The sequence below is a fragment of the Hemicordylus capensis genome, chromosome 2 (genome assembly GCF_027244095.1).
Source record: "Hemicordylus capensis ecotype Gifberg chromosome 2, rHemCap1.1.pri, whole genome shotgun sequence".
NCBI classification, from domain to species: domain Eukaryota; kingdom Metazoa; phylum Chordata; class Lepidosauria; order Squamata; family Cordylidae; genus Hemicordylus; species Hemicordylus capensis.
Window position 1 is genome coordinate 225811148 of NC_069658.1, and position 16917 is coordinate 225828064.

Consider the following 16917-nt stretch of genomic DNA (forward strand, 5'->3'; position numbering starts at 1 on the left):
GGAAATACTTCTAATTCTAGCCTAAATCTGCTTTTAGGCTGTAATTTCAACCCACGGGTTTTAGTTCTGCCCTTTGAAGCAACAGAGAATTTCTGCTCCTTTTTCTATATGACATATTTGACCATATTTACCAGAATCGAAGAAGAACGCCTTAAAAAGTAGAGGTTAAATACAAATTATATCTACATATTTACTCAGAAAGAACAAGACTCTGAATTTAAGATGACCTCCCAATTTCAAATATCAAACAACTATTAAAAAAACAAGTTCTCTCCCTGGCAGAATCTCCAAGATAGGGCTGAGAGAGATTCCTGCCTGCAACCTTGGAGAAGCCGCTGCCAGTCTGTGCAGACAATACTGAGCTAGATGGACCAAGGGTCTGACTCAGTAAGTATATGGCAGCTTCTTATGTTCCTAAATATAGTGAAGACAGCTGTTTTAAAAACTACATAAATGTGGTGGCTGAGGGAATAAAGTAAAGTGTGCCGTCGAGGGAATATATATGTAGCCTTTTCTTTCTCTGCTGTCCATCTGTTCCTTTCCATCAACCCCTGGTAGACCTGAGTGGTACAGTCTGCCCTTCCCTCCCATTCTCTGCCAATGGTTTGTCCCGAAGCAAAGCATATAAGGAGCCAAAGGGGAGCGGAAAAGTTCTTTTCTTTCCGGCGTCAGCGGGTGGGGTGGTTTTTCGTGGGTGCTTTGCAGCTGCAAGAAGGGAACTCTGCATGGCAGCTCGTCATGTTTGGCCTACTCAGTGTTTTCGTGGGTGTGTGGAGGCTGAGCCCAGTCGAATGGGGGTAGCAGCGCGTGTAGCGACTGGTTTGCAGGAGAGGTTATTTTTCCTGCGAGCCAGCGAGCATGCGCGCGCCAGCCATATGTGCCTGCCCCATGGTAAAGCGTATGGCGGTGCTTTCATTCGCCTTGCTGCATGAGAGGCTGTGGGCTAGTAGCACGTGGCGGGGCTACAGCAGCACGTAGCACAGGGATGGTCAAATGTGGTCCTCTATTGTTGAACTACAACTCCCATCATTCCCAGCCACAACTTGACGACAGCTGGAGATAGAACCATGTTGGCCCCCCACTGATGTAGCAGAACCCTGGGTCAGCACTCGCTCCAGCAGCCCAGGTAAGTTCCCCCCTCCTTCCTAGATGGGGAAAGTGAGGTGGTGTGTGACTTGCACATGGAGTGCGTTCTCTGGTTTGACTTACATGTGTCTTGCCTTCAGTGTTGCCCGTTCATCTTGATCGCTAATGAATGTGGTGTCAGAGAAGGCATAAAACAAGCTCCGCCTTAGCAGCCGCTTCCTGCGCTTAGGAAGCGATCCTACGGGGTTTGCTGCACGTGTGGGACAAGAGGAAATGCACTATCTGCATGTGTATATACGCCTCCTACAGTGGAGGAGAAGCCTTGGAGTCAGGAGGCTTGAAGTGGTTATCGAGCAGTCTGTATAGCAGTAGTTTATTTGTAAGACTCGTGTGTTCAAATGGGCATATAATCTAGTTCTCTTTGGACATTTTGTATGAGTGTACAGGTACTGTACACTTGTACATGTGACCCGCACCCACCCAAGGAGCCAGTGGCTCTGCAAATACGCTTAATTTCTCCCCTTCTCCCTCCACCCACCCACTTTAAGAGAGTGATCACTTCTAGAGGGGTAGCCATGTTAGTAAGGTTGCAGCAAAACCAGAATACTGCTGACTTGCTAACCCCTGCTAGCTTTGCAAAGAGGCACCTTTTTAACGTGGCGATTCTCTTTATTTAGGAGAGGGAGAGTAACTGGCCCTATCCACCCCCAGCACAGTACCTCCAGTGACTGTTGCTGGTGTCTGTCTTATGTTTCTTTGTAGATTGTGAGCCCTTTGGGGACAGGGATCCATCTTATCTATTTGTTGTTTCTCTGTGTAAACCACCCCAAGCCATTTTTGGAAGGGTGGTATAGAAATTGAATGAATGAATGAATACTGTAGTGCTTTAAAGACTTGCACATTTCTTTTAGCATAAGCTTTTGCGAATTAGCTATCCGCTTCATCAGATGCATGTGATGTGGTGGACTCTGGTCCTCAAAAGCTTGTGATGAGTGTGTAGTTTGAAGTGACTAATTCTTTAAGGCTAAGGAGAGAACTTGTCAGAGAGAGGTGCTATATAGCCTGCATGTTTTGTTTTGCTGGGCAGGCTGCCACTTGAGAACTTGCTCAGGGCAGTACTATAGCTTCCCATTCTGGGAAGCAGAGCTTTATGGAGATCTGCTGTAACCATTAGGTGTGCAGTTAAGCCACACCTGCACAGTTCCCCCTTCCAGGATTAAGTGGAAGTTGTCTGCACCTGGGGAAATAACTGGGTTATTCTAATGGAGCATTATTTTTATTGCACAATTGGCAATCGTATTGAAATGACTGACTCATTATGTTGCTGCTTTGCTTTTCAGATGTAGACATGTCCATGATCTTGGACAACAGACGTTAAATATCAGGATATAGGTATGAAAGCTCATGAGTGGCATTATCTCTCAAGTACATACGCTGCTGTATCTGACACTACATATAATATCATCAAATATTTAATACATTAAAACTGCATTGAATCATGCTCTTGAATATGTAACTTTGCCTTTGTGTTGCCCATTCATTACTTTTCCAGTGAATGTGGTGTCAGAAAAGGCATATAACAACTCTGGCTGTCCTGTGCAAGAGCTGGTTATGTACCTTTCTCAGCACTTCGGCTAGAACATGCCCTATGTTGAAAAATGTGTGATCCCTGCCTTGAGCTATCCACCTGCTCAATTCAGTATGTATAATCAGAGCTGAAAGTTAGGGTTTCAACTCCTCTTCCAGTTCCTGCCCCAAACAGGATATTCTGTGTCTGAAGTATCTGCACTTCTGTTTGTAACTTTTGTACCACCCCAAAATGTTTCATATATCTTTGAAAATGCCCAAAAGAGATTCCAGAATCATCCTGGGCTGCTTTGTCCATTGCCAGGTTCTTAAGTATTTTACATGTATTGGTTCTTTAGGTGCCTATCTCGAGTCCAGTGAACTGTAGTCCCCAAGAGGTTCTAATTTTTAAAGCAAGCACTTCAAACTTCACACCTGCTGACATCCAGGGCAATAGAGCACAAAACTGTTGTTCTAGCTAATTGTAAGTCTGGAGCTTGTGTGCTCAAGACAAAGTGTTGTGTTACTGAATCCTTGCAGGTGTGCAACATTAGCACAGAGGTGGCATGCCACATGAACTTTTGTGCAAGAGGGCAATAGTGCTCTTGCAAAAATCCAGATTTTGTTTAGTGCAACATAAGTTTAATTTCTTAAGCTAGCACAAACTTGCTACTTTGCTCTCGATGGCCTCTGTTCTTGTGAGCTGGGACCCTTAAGATAGAATATGGATAGACATTTATCAGAATGCAGGCCTGCTTTAAAGCATCTGAGGGAACACCAGCTTGATCTGGTAGAGCTTCTGCGAGTTCTGTTTCTGCTCTTGCCAGGATCAGACCCTTCTCAGCTATGAAACTCAGTGGCTGATGACCTTTGAAAAGTTACTCCTCTAGCCTAACTTGTCTCAGTGGTGGTTGTGAGGGTAAAATGCTGCTTTGTGGTACTTGGAGGAAAGTATAAAACCAAAACTGATTTTAACTTGAAAAATGCCAGTGTTTGAAGAATGGAACAGCATACTAACACTACTTTTCCCTTGTAGACAAAAGGAAGCTGATCTGGAAAATGGTGCTTTCTGTAGCTGAGTTTTCTGTGACATGGTATGGCTTGATCTGTGGTAGAAGATCTTCTGAATGCTGATGCTACCTTTATTTGGCTAAAGATTACTAGGTAACTATTCAATAATAGGCACAAGCTAGGCAGTGGGAAGCAGTTTTGCAAAGCTATATATCATGTTGTTGTTTTACAAAAAATTTCAAACTAAAATGTTACGTAGTCTCAAGGCCAGGATCAAAACAACTGCATTACTACCACTACTACTTTGAGTATTTATATACTGCTTTTCAACAAAAGTTCTCAAAGTGGTTTATATAGAAAAACAAATACATAAGATGGTTCCTTAGACCAAAAGCGCTCACAGTCTTTAAACCTGCATGTTATTTCCCGTGTTCTTTGGAGGAAGAGCGGGATATAAAATGTAGAAATAAATAATAATTTTCTTCCTACCATTTAAACAATAAGCACTGGAAAGTAGCCATATCTCTGCATCTGGCATATATGAATATATGACTGTGCTCCAGATCACAGCAGTAAATAACCATCAGGCTATGGACTACCTTCTCCCCACCCCTCCTTGAAAAGACTACCTAAGTGGGTGGGATTTGCTGAAATCAATAGAATCACTAGGCAGGGCTCCTTACGTCATGCTTCTCCCCCATCCCAGTGTTCTCAAGACCCTCACAGATTTCTAGCCAGGCTTGAATCCTGGCAGGGTTACAAGACTGCTTGATAAGCAGTCTGAGTACTGAGTCACCCACGAACTGCCCTTGGGTCATGACTCCCCACATACCCCCATTCTCATGCATGCTGATGTCCCAGACTGATTGAAACACCTTACTGAGACAGTGTGAGTGAAGTGAAACAAGGTTAAGTAACAGTTGTTTGAAGGACTTCAGCAAGATTATACTTGCTGTAAAGGTAATTTGTCCATTTAGCAATTTTCAAGGTTGTACATACTTAGTACAGATTAACCTGTAACCAGGCTAGGTATCCAGGCTAGATATATATGCTAAGAAATATTTTGTCTTGTATACCACATCCCACCCACCCCAAAATTCAGCCAAACACCTGGGTTTCTACATTTCATTTTTCTTAAACTTGAGATGGTTTGTTTCTTGTGTCCTGTCCTCCCCCCAGTGGCTTAAGTTGCGAAGAGGAAATATCTGAGATGAATGTAGAGCCTCTCCTTTATTGCTGCCAGCAAGCTAGGCATGTATCTGTGGGTTCTTCCCAATGATATATGTATATATTTTTTACAATCTGTGAGTAAAATAGTAATGAAAGGATTGATGGTGGTTTCTGTGTTTCATTTATTTTATTAATTTATTAACATATTTCTGTACCGCCCAAAACACAAGTTCTCTGGGCGGTTTACAAAACAATAAAAACAACCAATAAAAAGATTAAAACATTTCAACAATTAAAATTTTAAAAGTTAAAACCATTAAAACACAATCAAAACAGTATCAAATTAAAAGCCTGGGCGAACAAATGCGTCTTGACTGCCCTTTTAAAAGTTGTAAGAGATGGGGAGACTCTTATTTCAGCAGGGAGCGCATTCCAAAGCTTCGGGGCAGCAATGGAGAAGGCCTGTCCCCGAGTAGCCACCAGACAAGCCGGTGGCAACTGCAGAGGACCCTCTCCAGATGATCTCAGTGGGCGGTGTGGTTTATAGCAAAGAAGACGTTACTGAATTCTTTGGCTCTCTAAGCGCTCCACAGTGTCACAAAGACTCTAAATTGAGTTCACTAAATCTTCTTGCTAAGTTGCAGCCTCGCAATGGCTTTGCAAGGCTGCTTAGGAAGGAGACTGCATGCCAGGTGAAATTCTCTAATCCTTTGACATGACATTGAACTATCTTCCTAACCTACCTTGCAGGGTTGTTGCAAGGCTGCAAGCAAAACAGTAACTTCAGAAGTGAGACCCCCATCTGTATTTTGGAAGTCTGAGAACAACCAGAGTCTGTGGATAACTGGAATGAAAGGGGGATGGGGAAGGTACTTAAAGGAAAGTTTGCAGATGGTCCAACTTGGTGGGGGGAGGGAGTGTTGGCGGAAGAGGGGGGAGAAATAGGAGTTGCAATCTGGGGCAGGGGAGCATCACAGTAACCCTGCAAGGAAGGGATTAGTTCAGGACTGGTGGAATTCTCTACGTGAGGGCCAGTGAGATATAGTATGGTAATGCTCCTTATGAGTGGTGGACATGTATTTAGCAGGAGGAAAACCAACTTGATTGCTCCCACTGAGCTGCAAATTGAGGCAGAAGGAGAACCTTTCACAATTAGAAACGAAGCTTGCCAAGAAGCATTAACATGAAAGCAAAGGTGGCGCACCATTCCAAAAGGGAAATTCCATTCCTAAAATTTGAGAGAATGTGTACTGTGAAACTAGCCAGCAAAAAACTCGAGTAGTAAGGAAATACACCAAATCTAATAAAATGAAATTTATCCACCTCCTCCCCTCCTGAAGTGGATGTGTGAAAGCTTTCAGAGCTATCCCAGTAGACATTGTCCAATTATGTATTTGTTTCCTATTTCCCTTCTACCTAAATGCATGTATAGAAAAAACTTCTAAACTTGGCTTTGTTTGCAAGGCTTTTTCTTCTTGTGGCAAAGAAGCAGAGTCCTGGCAGGGCTTAATTTTCCTGAGATGTGATGCTGTGTCTGGGAGGGTGAGCTTGGAGATATCATCTTCTCATTCTCCTTGGTATAAAGTGCCCCACATGGTTAACTTCAAAGGGTGGCGGGGGCGTAAATCTGAGGTACATCAAGTGATGTAATGCCAGGAACTTATCACTTCCCTATCCATGAAAACAAAACACAAGGTTCAGGATTCCTGAATTCATATGTAGAGGTGCACCTAGGTAATTTTGGGGTCTGGTCCTAAAGGCCTTTGAAGTCCATCCCCCCCTTGTAAGTTTGTTTGTTTATTTATTTATTTATTTGATTTATTTGAGTTAAGCATCATCCCCCCCCTTTGCACACATACACCCTGTGACACATGCAGTATTTTTAACTTGTGGGTTCTTGAGGGCACAAACAGCAACTGAACTCATAATAATCTATATATTTAATTCTCTTACGGCCCGGGCCCACCACACCTCCTCCCTCCTGAGAGAACTGTGTGGGGATGTTTGGCAAACCCCGGCCTGCTGTAGCCGCAACCAATGAAAAGGTGGGGGCGGAGCTGCTGCTCAATGCCGGGACAACGGGTGGGCTGGCTGGCAGGGAGGGAGGGATCTGGGTGGCAGGCAAAGTCCCGCTGCCTGGAGAAAGCTGCTGGTGGGCTTAGGAAGTGGGGGGGAAGCCCGGCTGGCCTGGTGGGCAAAGCCCCAACGGCCTCAGGAGGGAGGAGGTGTGGTGGGCCCAGGTTGAGGAGGCGGCTATTGCCAGGCTGGCCAGTAGCTCAAGAAGAAGGCACGGGTTGAGGAGGCGCTGTTGCCATTTTGGCCGGCAGCCCGAGGAGAAGCGGCTGCTGCCGGCTGGGGAGCGGTCAGTGGCAGTCCGAAGGGGAGCGGCCGCCTGCAGGCCAAGGATGAGTCCAAAGATGAGGGATGAGTTGTGAGTGTGGGGGGGAGTGAGTGAAGCAAGTTGTGGGGGGCAGAGCGTGAGAGCGAGAGGGTTGGGGGGCAGAGTGCGTGAGAGAGGGTTGGGGGGGAGAGAGTTGTGGGAGGAGACAGGCAGCAAGTTGTGGGGGGGGGGGGGATGCCACAGGCTCCGTGTACAGCTAGTGTCAGAATAGAAAACAGGTATATTTATGCAAATACTCATTAGCAGAAACATTTCAGCACATGACTTAACACATTCCCGTTCCACATATTTCTTTCCCCACTCCCTCTTCTGTCTCTAAAGCAAAGATCATGCTTGGCCACCTGGTGCAGGTCAGTCACTCTTGGCCGCCTGGTGCAGCACAGGCCAGTGGCATGGCGCAATAACCACACCACCTGGGACAGACTAAGGAGGATTGGAGGGGTGGGGCAGGAGGCTGTGGACTTCGGCCCGGAAGTCCCGGGGGATGAGTGCTTCAATTCACATGCTCAGGAAATACCAGCTACCATTTTTCAGAGAGTGAGTGGCACTAAATCACACCAAAATGTTGGGGCTTTTTTGGAAGAAATTTCATTTGAGAACTTTTTAGCTTTGTACAGTTTGCAGTGATATTATACATTGGTCAATGGTTGCTTAAAATGGGGAACACTGAGCAAAACTTCCAATTTTCAGCTTTGAGGATAATATTGCATTTAGAGCAATGCTTGATTCCAGGCAATAAGCTTTCCCAATTATTCATTCAGCACAAAGTTCTTTTGACTTTTCAGTCTTCAGAGTACTTTTCCGTTTGTGAACAGATATAGTAGTCATCTTTTGTGTAATGGCTATTCTTGTAAAATGACTTCTTAGTAGTCATAAAATGACATTCCACAGTTCTCTTTTGTCTTGAGGAAATGCTATTCCAAAACTATTTACCTCAGCACATTTCAACAAAAACTTTAAGAAAACATTTTAAAAATTATGTTTAGGGTCTCTTTCCCTGCTGTGCTTAAAGAGAGTCAAGGACTGTAATTTTAAAATATTTAAATAGAACTCCTGCTCCCCATGCAGGCATCCTTGCACAAGAGCAACCGGGCAAGAAAGAGAGTTAAATTGGAGTGTTTCCGCTGCAGGTGCTCTTGCACAAGAGCAATGATTTTTTAAAAGTGGTGTTTTGCAAGGTTTACCAAGGTTTAGGTAGCAAAACCACACACAACTTCTAGGGGGAGGGAGTGGTGGCAACTAATGGACCCTATATTGGTTCTTAATGGGACAATGCCCAGTAGTGGCTGTCACATCCAGAATAGTAGGTGGATCTACATAGATATAATGTGGTTTAATATTTGTGTTATGGCAGCTATCTTCTTGGTATCTGTTAGTTTGCTTCTTGGATTCTTTTATTCAGATCCTTTACACTTTTTGTTTGGTGCTATCTTAATGGTGTTGTCACAGCCATGCACCCCACACCTGCAAGAGTGGTAGTTCTTCACCTAGAAATTTTTCAAATCCAGCAAAACCATCTACATATTTTTCTTACAACTTTGCCACAAAATAGGTGTTTTTGGTATACTATGCTCCTGGACTACCAGCTGTAAATGGAACAAGTTTTGCCATCCTGTGCAGTTGCCTGTGTTGATGTTACGTGCTCTCATGTTCCCCCTCCACATTGGCAAGGAGAAGGTGCTGTTTTTTTTCCTTTTTGGGTGAGGTAGGCCTGGAGACTTGTGGTGTCATCATCAGGCCAAAACGGTATGGTCAAGTGCCTGTCCACTGGGAAGTAAAACGAAGCCACCCAAAAGCTAGCTCAAGGTTGTGCATTCTCAGGCAAATCCCCAGGTATGTTGTATTGTAAAATAAACTGTTCTTTAAAATAAACAACACCCATGCCAGCAAAGAGCTCTGTTTACTTATGGAAGTTTGGGAACAATTCTCTGGCAATTCTTTTTATTTAGCAGGAGAGTAACTGGCCTTATCCACCCCCAGCACAGCATCCCTCCAGTGTCTATCTTATGTTTCTTTTTAGACTGTGAGCCCTTTGGGGACAGGGATCCATCTTGTTATTTCTCTGTGTAAACTGCCCTGAGCCATTTTTGGAAGGGCAGTATAGAAAACAAATGAGGATTTAGGATTGGCAGATGTGTACTACGAGGCCACTGTGGGGAAAAGGGTGCTACACTAGATAGGCCTTTTGCCTGATCTAGCAAGGCTTTCCTTATGTGGTTATCTGTAGTGACCACAGGTATTGCTAACGTAGTTTACCAGTAGCTTTTCTTGTGCAGCTTCTGTTCATGTCTTGAAACATTAACAGGCAAAAATGAATCCAGAAGACAGAATAAGTAGCAGATACTGTATTTATAAAGAAACGATTCACTCGTATTTTCTACATATAGTAATTTGAGAGATTTGGGTCTTCCATCCCACCTTTATTAAGTGGATAGGTTAGTCAGTCATGAATGTTGTAATGTACTACTATATCAGACACAGTTCTTTTTCAATTACCTTTCAAACATTATCTTGCAAACCTGGACTGATATCCAGAGTTACATTGCAAGGCAGTTCACACAACCATGAAGTAGGTAGAAGCATCCTACTCCATGTGATCATGTGGAAGGTGTGTGCAGACTCTGACAGTGTTGCCCAACCCAGCATGTTTACTCAGAAACTTACTGGGAACTGAACAAATGCTGCCAGAGCTTGCACCGTCCTTCCACACGGTCATTTCCCCCTTTTCTTACCTATGTTGTAGCTCACACTCAATCAAAAATTGGGCGCACACACAGTGCACATTTGTCCTATCCATAGTCTTTCTGAATGTGAAAAAAGTATTTCATGTATGCAATGAGGATGGATTTATTTTCCATCTTCCCTTCCCTCTGTGGCCCCTGAAAATATGTCCCTGAAGGTCCCGCAACACTTGGGACATTTTTTCAGAAGAGAGAGTGGGCTGCAGAGAGAATCAACAAAAATTGCCCCTACCTCATTTCATGTGGGTTGGTTAATCATGGCTGACATCTAGACTAAGTTATGACATTCACAGTAGCTGTATCCAATCTTGAAGCACAATGATATCTGTGGCTTACACAGCAAGATCACCTTTTGGAATGAAAAGTTATTAGAAGTAGGAAAACATTTGATTCCACTGCCTAATTTGCAGAACATTACTTGTAAAATAATTTCAACAAGCCCTAAGCACTGCTGATACAATTACCAGACTAAGAACAGGGGGATTTTGCCCAAAATCAATGTGTAAAAATACAATACAAAAATATGAAACACTGTAAAAGTAGCAAGCTGTTTTACATTATTGTATACAAAGCGTGTTAACAAGTTTCACAGTATGTTTAAGACTGGTTCAGTATAAAGGAAATAAAATCCATCATATTTCTCTCTCCTTCTCCGACAGGTATCATTCAGCAAAAGGATTTATGCAAAATAATGATTTTATAAATACAAGTACATTACAGAACTATAATCCCTTTTTAAATATGCATTCATATACAATAAGGCTGTAAGATTCAAAGATTTACTGCCGGTGAATGGAGTATTAAGAAAGTCACTGTGTGTATCTATAAACAGTCTAAATCTATTGTTCAATAAAGTAAGTGGTCTTGGCCCAAGATATATTGTTTTCCCCCTGCAACTTAAATGCCAATATTTTTCCACTTCAGTGTCCAAATGATTCCTGCTCTCTTGCCAGAATAATAAAGTAAGCTGAAGAGTGAGGACAGCAAAACACACCTCATCTCTGTCCTTTAATCTTGGATAAATATGAGCAACATCCCAATTTGTTTTTCTACCAAGAGATTATGGACTTTTATGGGAATAGAAGAGCAGGGAAATGCATACAGTAAAAAGTGGAAAAAATCAGGAGGAAGGACGGATGGGATGACCTGAAAGAATGACTAGAATTAGGAACATCAGAAGCTGCCATATATTGAGTCAGACCATTGGTCCATCTAGCTCAGTATTGTCTTCACAGACTGGCAGTGGCTTCTCCAAGGTTGCAGGCAGGAATCTCTCTCAGTCTTATCTTGGAGATGCTGCCAGGGAGGGAACTTGGAACCAAGATGCTCTTCCCAGAGTGGCTCCATCCCCTGAGGGGAATATCTTGCAGTGCTCACACATCAAGTCTCCCATTCATATGCAACCAGGGCAGACCCTGCTTAGCTAAGGGGACAAGTCATGCTTGCTACCACAAGACCAGCTCTCCTCTCCTAATTGGACACAGAAGATATCATCCATGATTCTAGGGACCGTGATCTATGGTTTTTGCTGGCCGCCAACCCCCTAATCAGAGAAGGCACATGAAGAGAGAGAGAAACAAGTGTACAAACATTTGGGCTGCAGTCTTGGAAACTGAGTACTTAAACAAAATGGCTCACAAAATGTACAAGTGTATGTGCACTTTTATCTGATGTGTGCTGTTGTGCAAAATATGGCAATCATGGCTACACAAAATGGTTCTTAATGAGATTAATCTTGTGCAACGGTGACTGCATTTTTGCACACACATCAGAATGCAACATGCACAAGAGTCAATGGAAGTCCACCCCTACCATATTTTTCAATGGTTGCCTCACCTGGCTATCTGTTAACATATCCCCCTAGTAGAATCAAAATTCTTTGTATTTTTCTTGCTTTTGTAAACAGTTAAAAACACACATTATGTAATTTTTAAAATCTAATTGAAATTAATGCAATGTATGCAGTCTCTCTGTACCCTTACATAGGAAGCTGCCTTATACCGAATCAGACCATTGCTTGATCTAGCTCAGTAAAGTCTACACTGACTGGCAGAGGTTTTCCCATGTTTCAGGCAGAGTCCCTCCAAACCCTATCTGGACATGCTCCCAGAGAGTGAAATGGGGCCTTCTGCATACAAAACAGATGTTCTACCATTAAGCTATGGCTCCCACCCCCTAAAGGGAACACCAATGCTCACATTGGCCCATCCAAATACAAACCTGGGCAGACCCTGTTTAGCAAAAAGGGACAGTTCATGCTCACTACTGCAATAGCTGCTCATGCCATTTATCTGTGCACATCATAATGGAGCTGTTCCTGAAAAATCTAGAACCAACCCAAGACAGGAGACGCCATTACTTCTCTGTTCTTAATCTATTCAAAAATGGAAGGGCTGAAACCAGAAACCTCTTTAGTGTTGCTCAGAATTGATATGCTGACTCTGGGGCTAGAAAACTCAAATCATGTTTTTTTACAGCTTACACACAATTACAACTCCAGTACACTTTGATGTAAGACTATAAAGATATGTATTTTGCATGGCAAAATGTTGAACAAGACAACGTACAGTCCATTGAAAATGCCACCCACATAAGCTTCATTGAACAGAATGGCCATCGGCTGTACATGGCTGCATGATTTTTGCTGACACCACAGGAAAATAAGTTCCACTGAAATAAAAAATGACTTTTATTTTGTATGTATGTGAAAAGCAATGGAAATAAAGAACAAAGCTGTATGCCTAAGCAGTTGCTAAACACGACTGTGCAATTATTTGTATTGGTTTTATTAACATGGTCAAATATTTTAAAACAATAAAATGAAACCGTATTCCCACAACTTCATTAGAGTTTATGCAGGATGGAAACCAATGTCTGCACCAATAATCTTGATTCATCAGTGAAAAGCTAACAAATGTTTATTTTAAAACAATATTTTAAAAACCAAGATTTTACTCAAGGATAAACAAGATCGATTGAGACACTATGTACTACCAAAGAAACTGGTTAAAAAGGATGGTTTCCAGTTTACTAAATCATAGGAAATGTGCAAAACCGTAGACTGAATTTCTAGTCCCAAATTAGGCAAATTATCATTTTGAGATATATACCAAAAATGGACATGATTAAAAAGTAACATATGTTCTTTCATGCTCAATTAGTATATCCTTTAAGGGCTTGGCGCTGGGCTGCACAACGTTGGCCCTCCAGCTGTTGTGAGACTACAACTACTATCATCTGGACCTGCTGGCCATTGTGTCTAGGGATGATGGGAGCTGTAGTCCCACAATACCCAGAGGGCTTCGCTGTGCAGCCCTGACTTGGAGAGTGTGATGGAGAATTGTATCTCTTTTGGCATTTGGTGACACATCTATTCAGAATGAAGGAAAGAAACAGAGAGCAATTCCAGCTTATAGTAATGGAGATGCCTGGTATTTAGTCGGCTTAAGAGGAAGCCTCATCACTTTTTAAAACAGCATGCTAGTTCAATGCCACAATTCTTTCAGCATCGTTCACAGAAAAATAAGGACAGCATTTGAAGTCAATGCATTGTCTCAGTGTGCTCACCACAATATACAGCCATAATTGTTTTATAGGGAAAATTCTGATATTATTGGAAACATTAAGACAATTTTAACATTACCAAAAAGAGATATACTTTTCTATAATTACAATATATACATATTTACATGCTTTTGTTAAATACTGGGGAGAAGTCCTGCAGAAATACTTCTACATATAAATGCTCTTTTTCTGTGCAAAGTCAACAAGCTGCATCATGGTCACTAGATACAGTCTACATTCCGTGGGCCACCATCCATAGTCAGAGCACCAAACCTAAATGGAAAACGTAGTTTAGGCATAATATTTGGCATTTTGGTATGCAATCATGATTTTATTCACTCATTACTTATATATACTACCTATTACAGAAGCCTCAGGGCGTAGTGCAGTACCCAGGAGGCTTACACCAAGTCAGATCCTCGGTCCAATCTAGCTCAGTTTTGCCTGTACTGGCTGGCAGCGGCTTCTCCAAGGCTTCAGGCAGGAATCTCTCCCAGCCCTGTCTGGAGATTCCACCAGGGAGTGAGCCTGGGACCTTCTGCACAGGAAGCAGATGCTCTGCCACAGAGATACAGTCCTATCCCCATAGTAGTTCTGAGTGACAACCAACACAGGACATTTTTTTTTCTGCAGTCCAATAGTACTGACTTGTGTCCACCCAGGGAAACAGAGGTATGGATTCAATGAGTCCATGACACCAGAGCAACTCACTTAAGCTTATGCACTGGAGTGAGAGAAGGGTCACTAATTTCTGCCGTTTCTCTCCCAACCACACACCCCATCCTGCATCGCACACTGCTCCAGAGGGCTCCCTGACCCTATTTGTGGCATTTGGCAGACTGTTCTCTCATTTTCTTATAGTTGTATGCTGAATTTCAAGATGTTTTATGTCTACATATATTGTTTCAACTTTTTATTTATTTTTTGTAGTCTCCCAATGGAGTGCTATTAGTCTGGAATGTGTTGAGACTAGGGTTGCCACATTTGCAGAAGAAAATTCCTGGACACACTGGTCAAAAAAAGGAAAGGGAGGTATGCAAACTTAAATACCCTACTTTTTAAAAGACTAGAAAGAGTACTCAACAGTGGAACTTGGCAGCTGTTTTGCACATTTCCCCCATAGCATTTGTGTGTGTGTGCGTGCGCGCGCGCAAAGGACAGGGTTAGGAGCTCATATTATTTTGGGAGCAGTAGCTGGGGGTGGAACTTCTGCAGAGCTTCACCTTCCATCTTGCAACAATCAAGTACAGTTGGTTTTAAGATCTGATGCTCCTTGAATTTCCTCCTGCTGCTGCTCCAACGAAGGAGATGCTGCCTGTTGGCTAAGAGGGACCCTCACAAGATTGAATGTCTTGTGAATATTCACATCTGGCACTGAATATTCTAGAGAAAGGGACCCCAACATTGCCACTAGAGAAAAGGGGTCTCTCTGTCCAAATACTTCACAGTTAAGCCCAGAGACCCACTATCACCCTTCTAACTCTAGAGATGATCCAGAAAGGAGGGGAAGGGATTTCCTGAGCCCATATATAGAGATAACCTAAGTCAGCAACTCTGATGCCAGAGAAAGGGTACGGATACGGGACTTTTAAGCACTGACACCATGTAGCTACAATGCTTGGAGAGAAGCACCAGAAAAATATGGGTAAAATCCATTAAAGCAATCTTCCAACTCAAGTTCCTGGACTTTCGTATCCGAGATGACACTTTTCCTACATCCTGGATAGGATGTCTGATTCCTGGACTGTGGCAACCCTAGCTGATACTCTGCAAATATCTTTTCCATTAAAACCATTTTTCTACACCTTATATAGTACATGAGCCCGCTGGGGTGGTCAGTACCATCTGGGGAGGACGAATATGCTTTGTGATTGTTGACATTGTCTACACTCCTGGAGATGGAAGAAAGGTGATAGCATGGCAATACTATCAAGCTTTCAGTGTGTTCTCATGCTTTTATTGTCCTAGCAGGCCTGCAGCAGCCAAATTTGCAATGGAGTTTTAAAAGCTTTTACATGTTTTTTTTTTTTTTTAAAGAAAAACTATATAACATTTAATCAGTGTTGTCAGAGGAATGGAAATTGGCAGGAATGTCCTCCAAAGATTATTCCATGGAAAGAGTGCAATTGTTACCCTAACCTGAACCTAATCCTACGCTAACCCTTTCTTCTGCTCAAAAAATGACTGCAATTTTACCCTAAATGTTTGGAGGAAGGAAGAAAAAAGTAGGGATAACACAGAAAGCTGTCTGTTTTCCATCTCTAACAGGAGTAGATGTTGCTAAAAATCACTATGAGCATTCATCCTGAGATGGTACTGATGGTCAAGATGTATGGACCCAGCACATGAACAAACAGATTTTGTTTTGGGCAGATGCAAGAAAGAGTTCTTGTTGGGGTGGGGCTCCCTGTGTGGGTCTTTTTCAAGTCGGTGTCAGCTCTTAGCGACCACATAGATATAATGGGGGCTTTAGTCAACTTGAAACACTGACTTACAAGGCAGGCAGCACGTCCACACTCCGTTTGTGCAAGAATATATTCTCAGAATATATACACAGCTCCTTCAATTCATCCATCCAATATGCACATTCCAAATAAGGTTCATTAAAATGCCTACTTGCCTTTCTAAAAGGTGATTATTCTCAGTCAGTTCTTTAACAACACCCTCCATTTCTTCTTTCAGTTTCTTCATACTATGAGGGGGAAAACCATTTCCTGTTACTTTTTTCAAATAGTATCTCATAAAGGCTATTCCGCAAAATACATTTCTAAATGTGCCCAAATAAAGACCTCCTTATAATGAGACTATTCAAAGCTAGAGATTCCAGTGTCCTGCATCTATATGCACAGAACACAACAGTGGCAGTACTAAAAGAAAAGCTGAGCAGAGAATAAGAAACGGGTGCTATAGTGATGCATTTTCTGGGAACATGCAAGCTAGGACCAACTTCCTTGTTCAGCTGAACCCAAAGATTGAAAATAAAATAAAGCTATCCGGATGAGTCTGTGGCCTCAGGAGAACAGAGACCGCGTTCTCCTGTCAGAGCAACTAAACTTTAAGGGTCCTCTACTGATGAGGTAGAATCACTCAATTGGCCCTGCCTCCTTACTCTATTAATAATAACCTGTTTCCTGCCTGCTTTCTCCCCTGAAGAATAGCTGGTCAGCAATACGAGTTGGTCTGATAAATGACCTCTGTGTGCCAAACTTGTTTTTATGTTATTAGGCTGCTCGTGCAGCAAAAGCTGCACCAATTAAATTGAACCATTTGTTTCCAGACTGTGATGTCCCAGGTGCTGAAATGGCCATGGCCCTTTTCTAATGTCCCACTGCCTGATTGTGGCCAGCTGGGGATGGATGATGCTAGGGAGCAGGGGGA

The 16917-nt window shown here is 42.7% G+C and overlaps 1 protein-coding gene, 1 long non-coding RNA gene, 1 other non-coding gene and 1 pseudogene across 6 annotated transcripts in view; 3 read left to right on the forward strand and 1 right to left on the reverse strand.

The window, feature by feature from the left end:
* The first annotated feature begins 672 nt into the window (after window positions 1-672).
* LOC128344950 (uncharacterized) lies at window positions 673-12720 on the forward strand. 4 transcript variants are annotated; one of them, XR_008316136.1, is made up of 4 exons: window positions 673-1126; window positions 2427-2478; window positions 3689-3816; window positions 10635-12720. It is a non-coding gene; the product is annotated as an uncharacterized LOC128344950 (long non-coding RNA). The 4 variants fall into 4 exon arrangements; XR_008316138.1 differs by lacking the exon at window positions 10635-12720 and adding an exon at window positions 5584-5705; XR_008316137.1 differs by lacking the exon at window positions 10635-12720 and adding an exon at window positions 4843-4992.
* LOC128348423 (uncharacterized) lies at window positions 1218-1355 on the forward strand (annotated as a pseudogene).
* LOC128348420 (small nucleolar RNA SNORA13) lies at window positions 2606-2731 on the forward strand. Its single transcript, XR_008318143.1, has one exon. It is a non-coding gene; the product is annotated as a small nucleolar RNA SNORA13 (small nucleolar RNA).
* Window positions 12647-16917, reverse strand: part of TBK1 (TANK binding kinase 1) — a 39088-nt gene continuing 34817 nt past the window's right edge. Inside the window, exons 20-21 of the mRNA XM_053296084.1 lie at window positions 16160-16231; window positions 12647-13812 (exon numbers count right to left, since the gene is read on the reverse strand). Coding sequence (XP_053152059.1) covers window positions 13761-13812; window positions 16160-16231 — 124 coding nt within the window. The 3' untranslated portion in view covers window positions 12647-13760. The remainder of the gene's footprint in view (window positions 13813-16159; window positions 16232-16917) is intronic.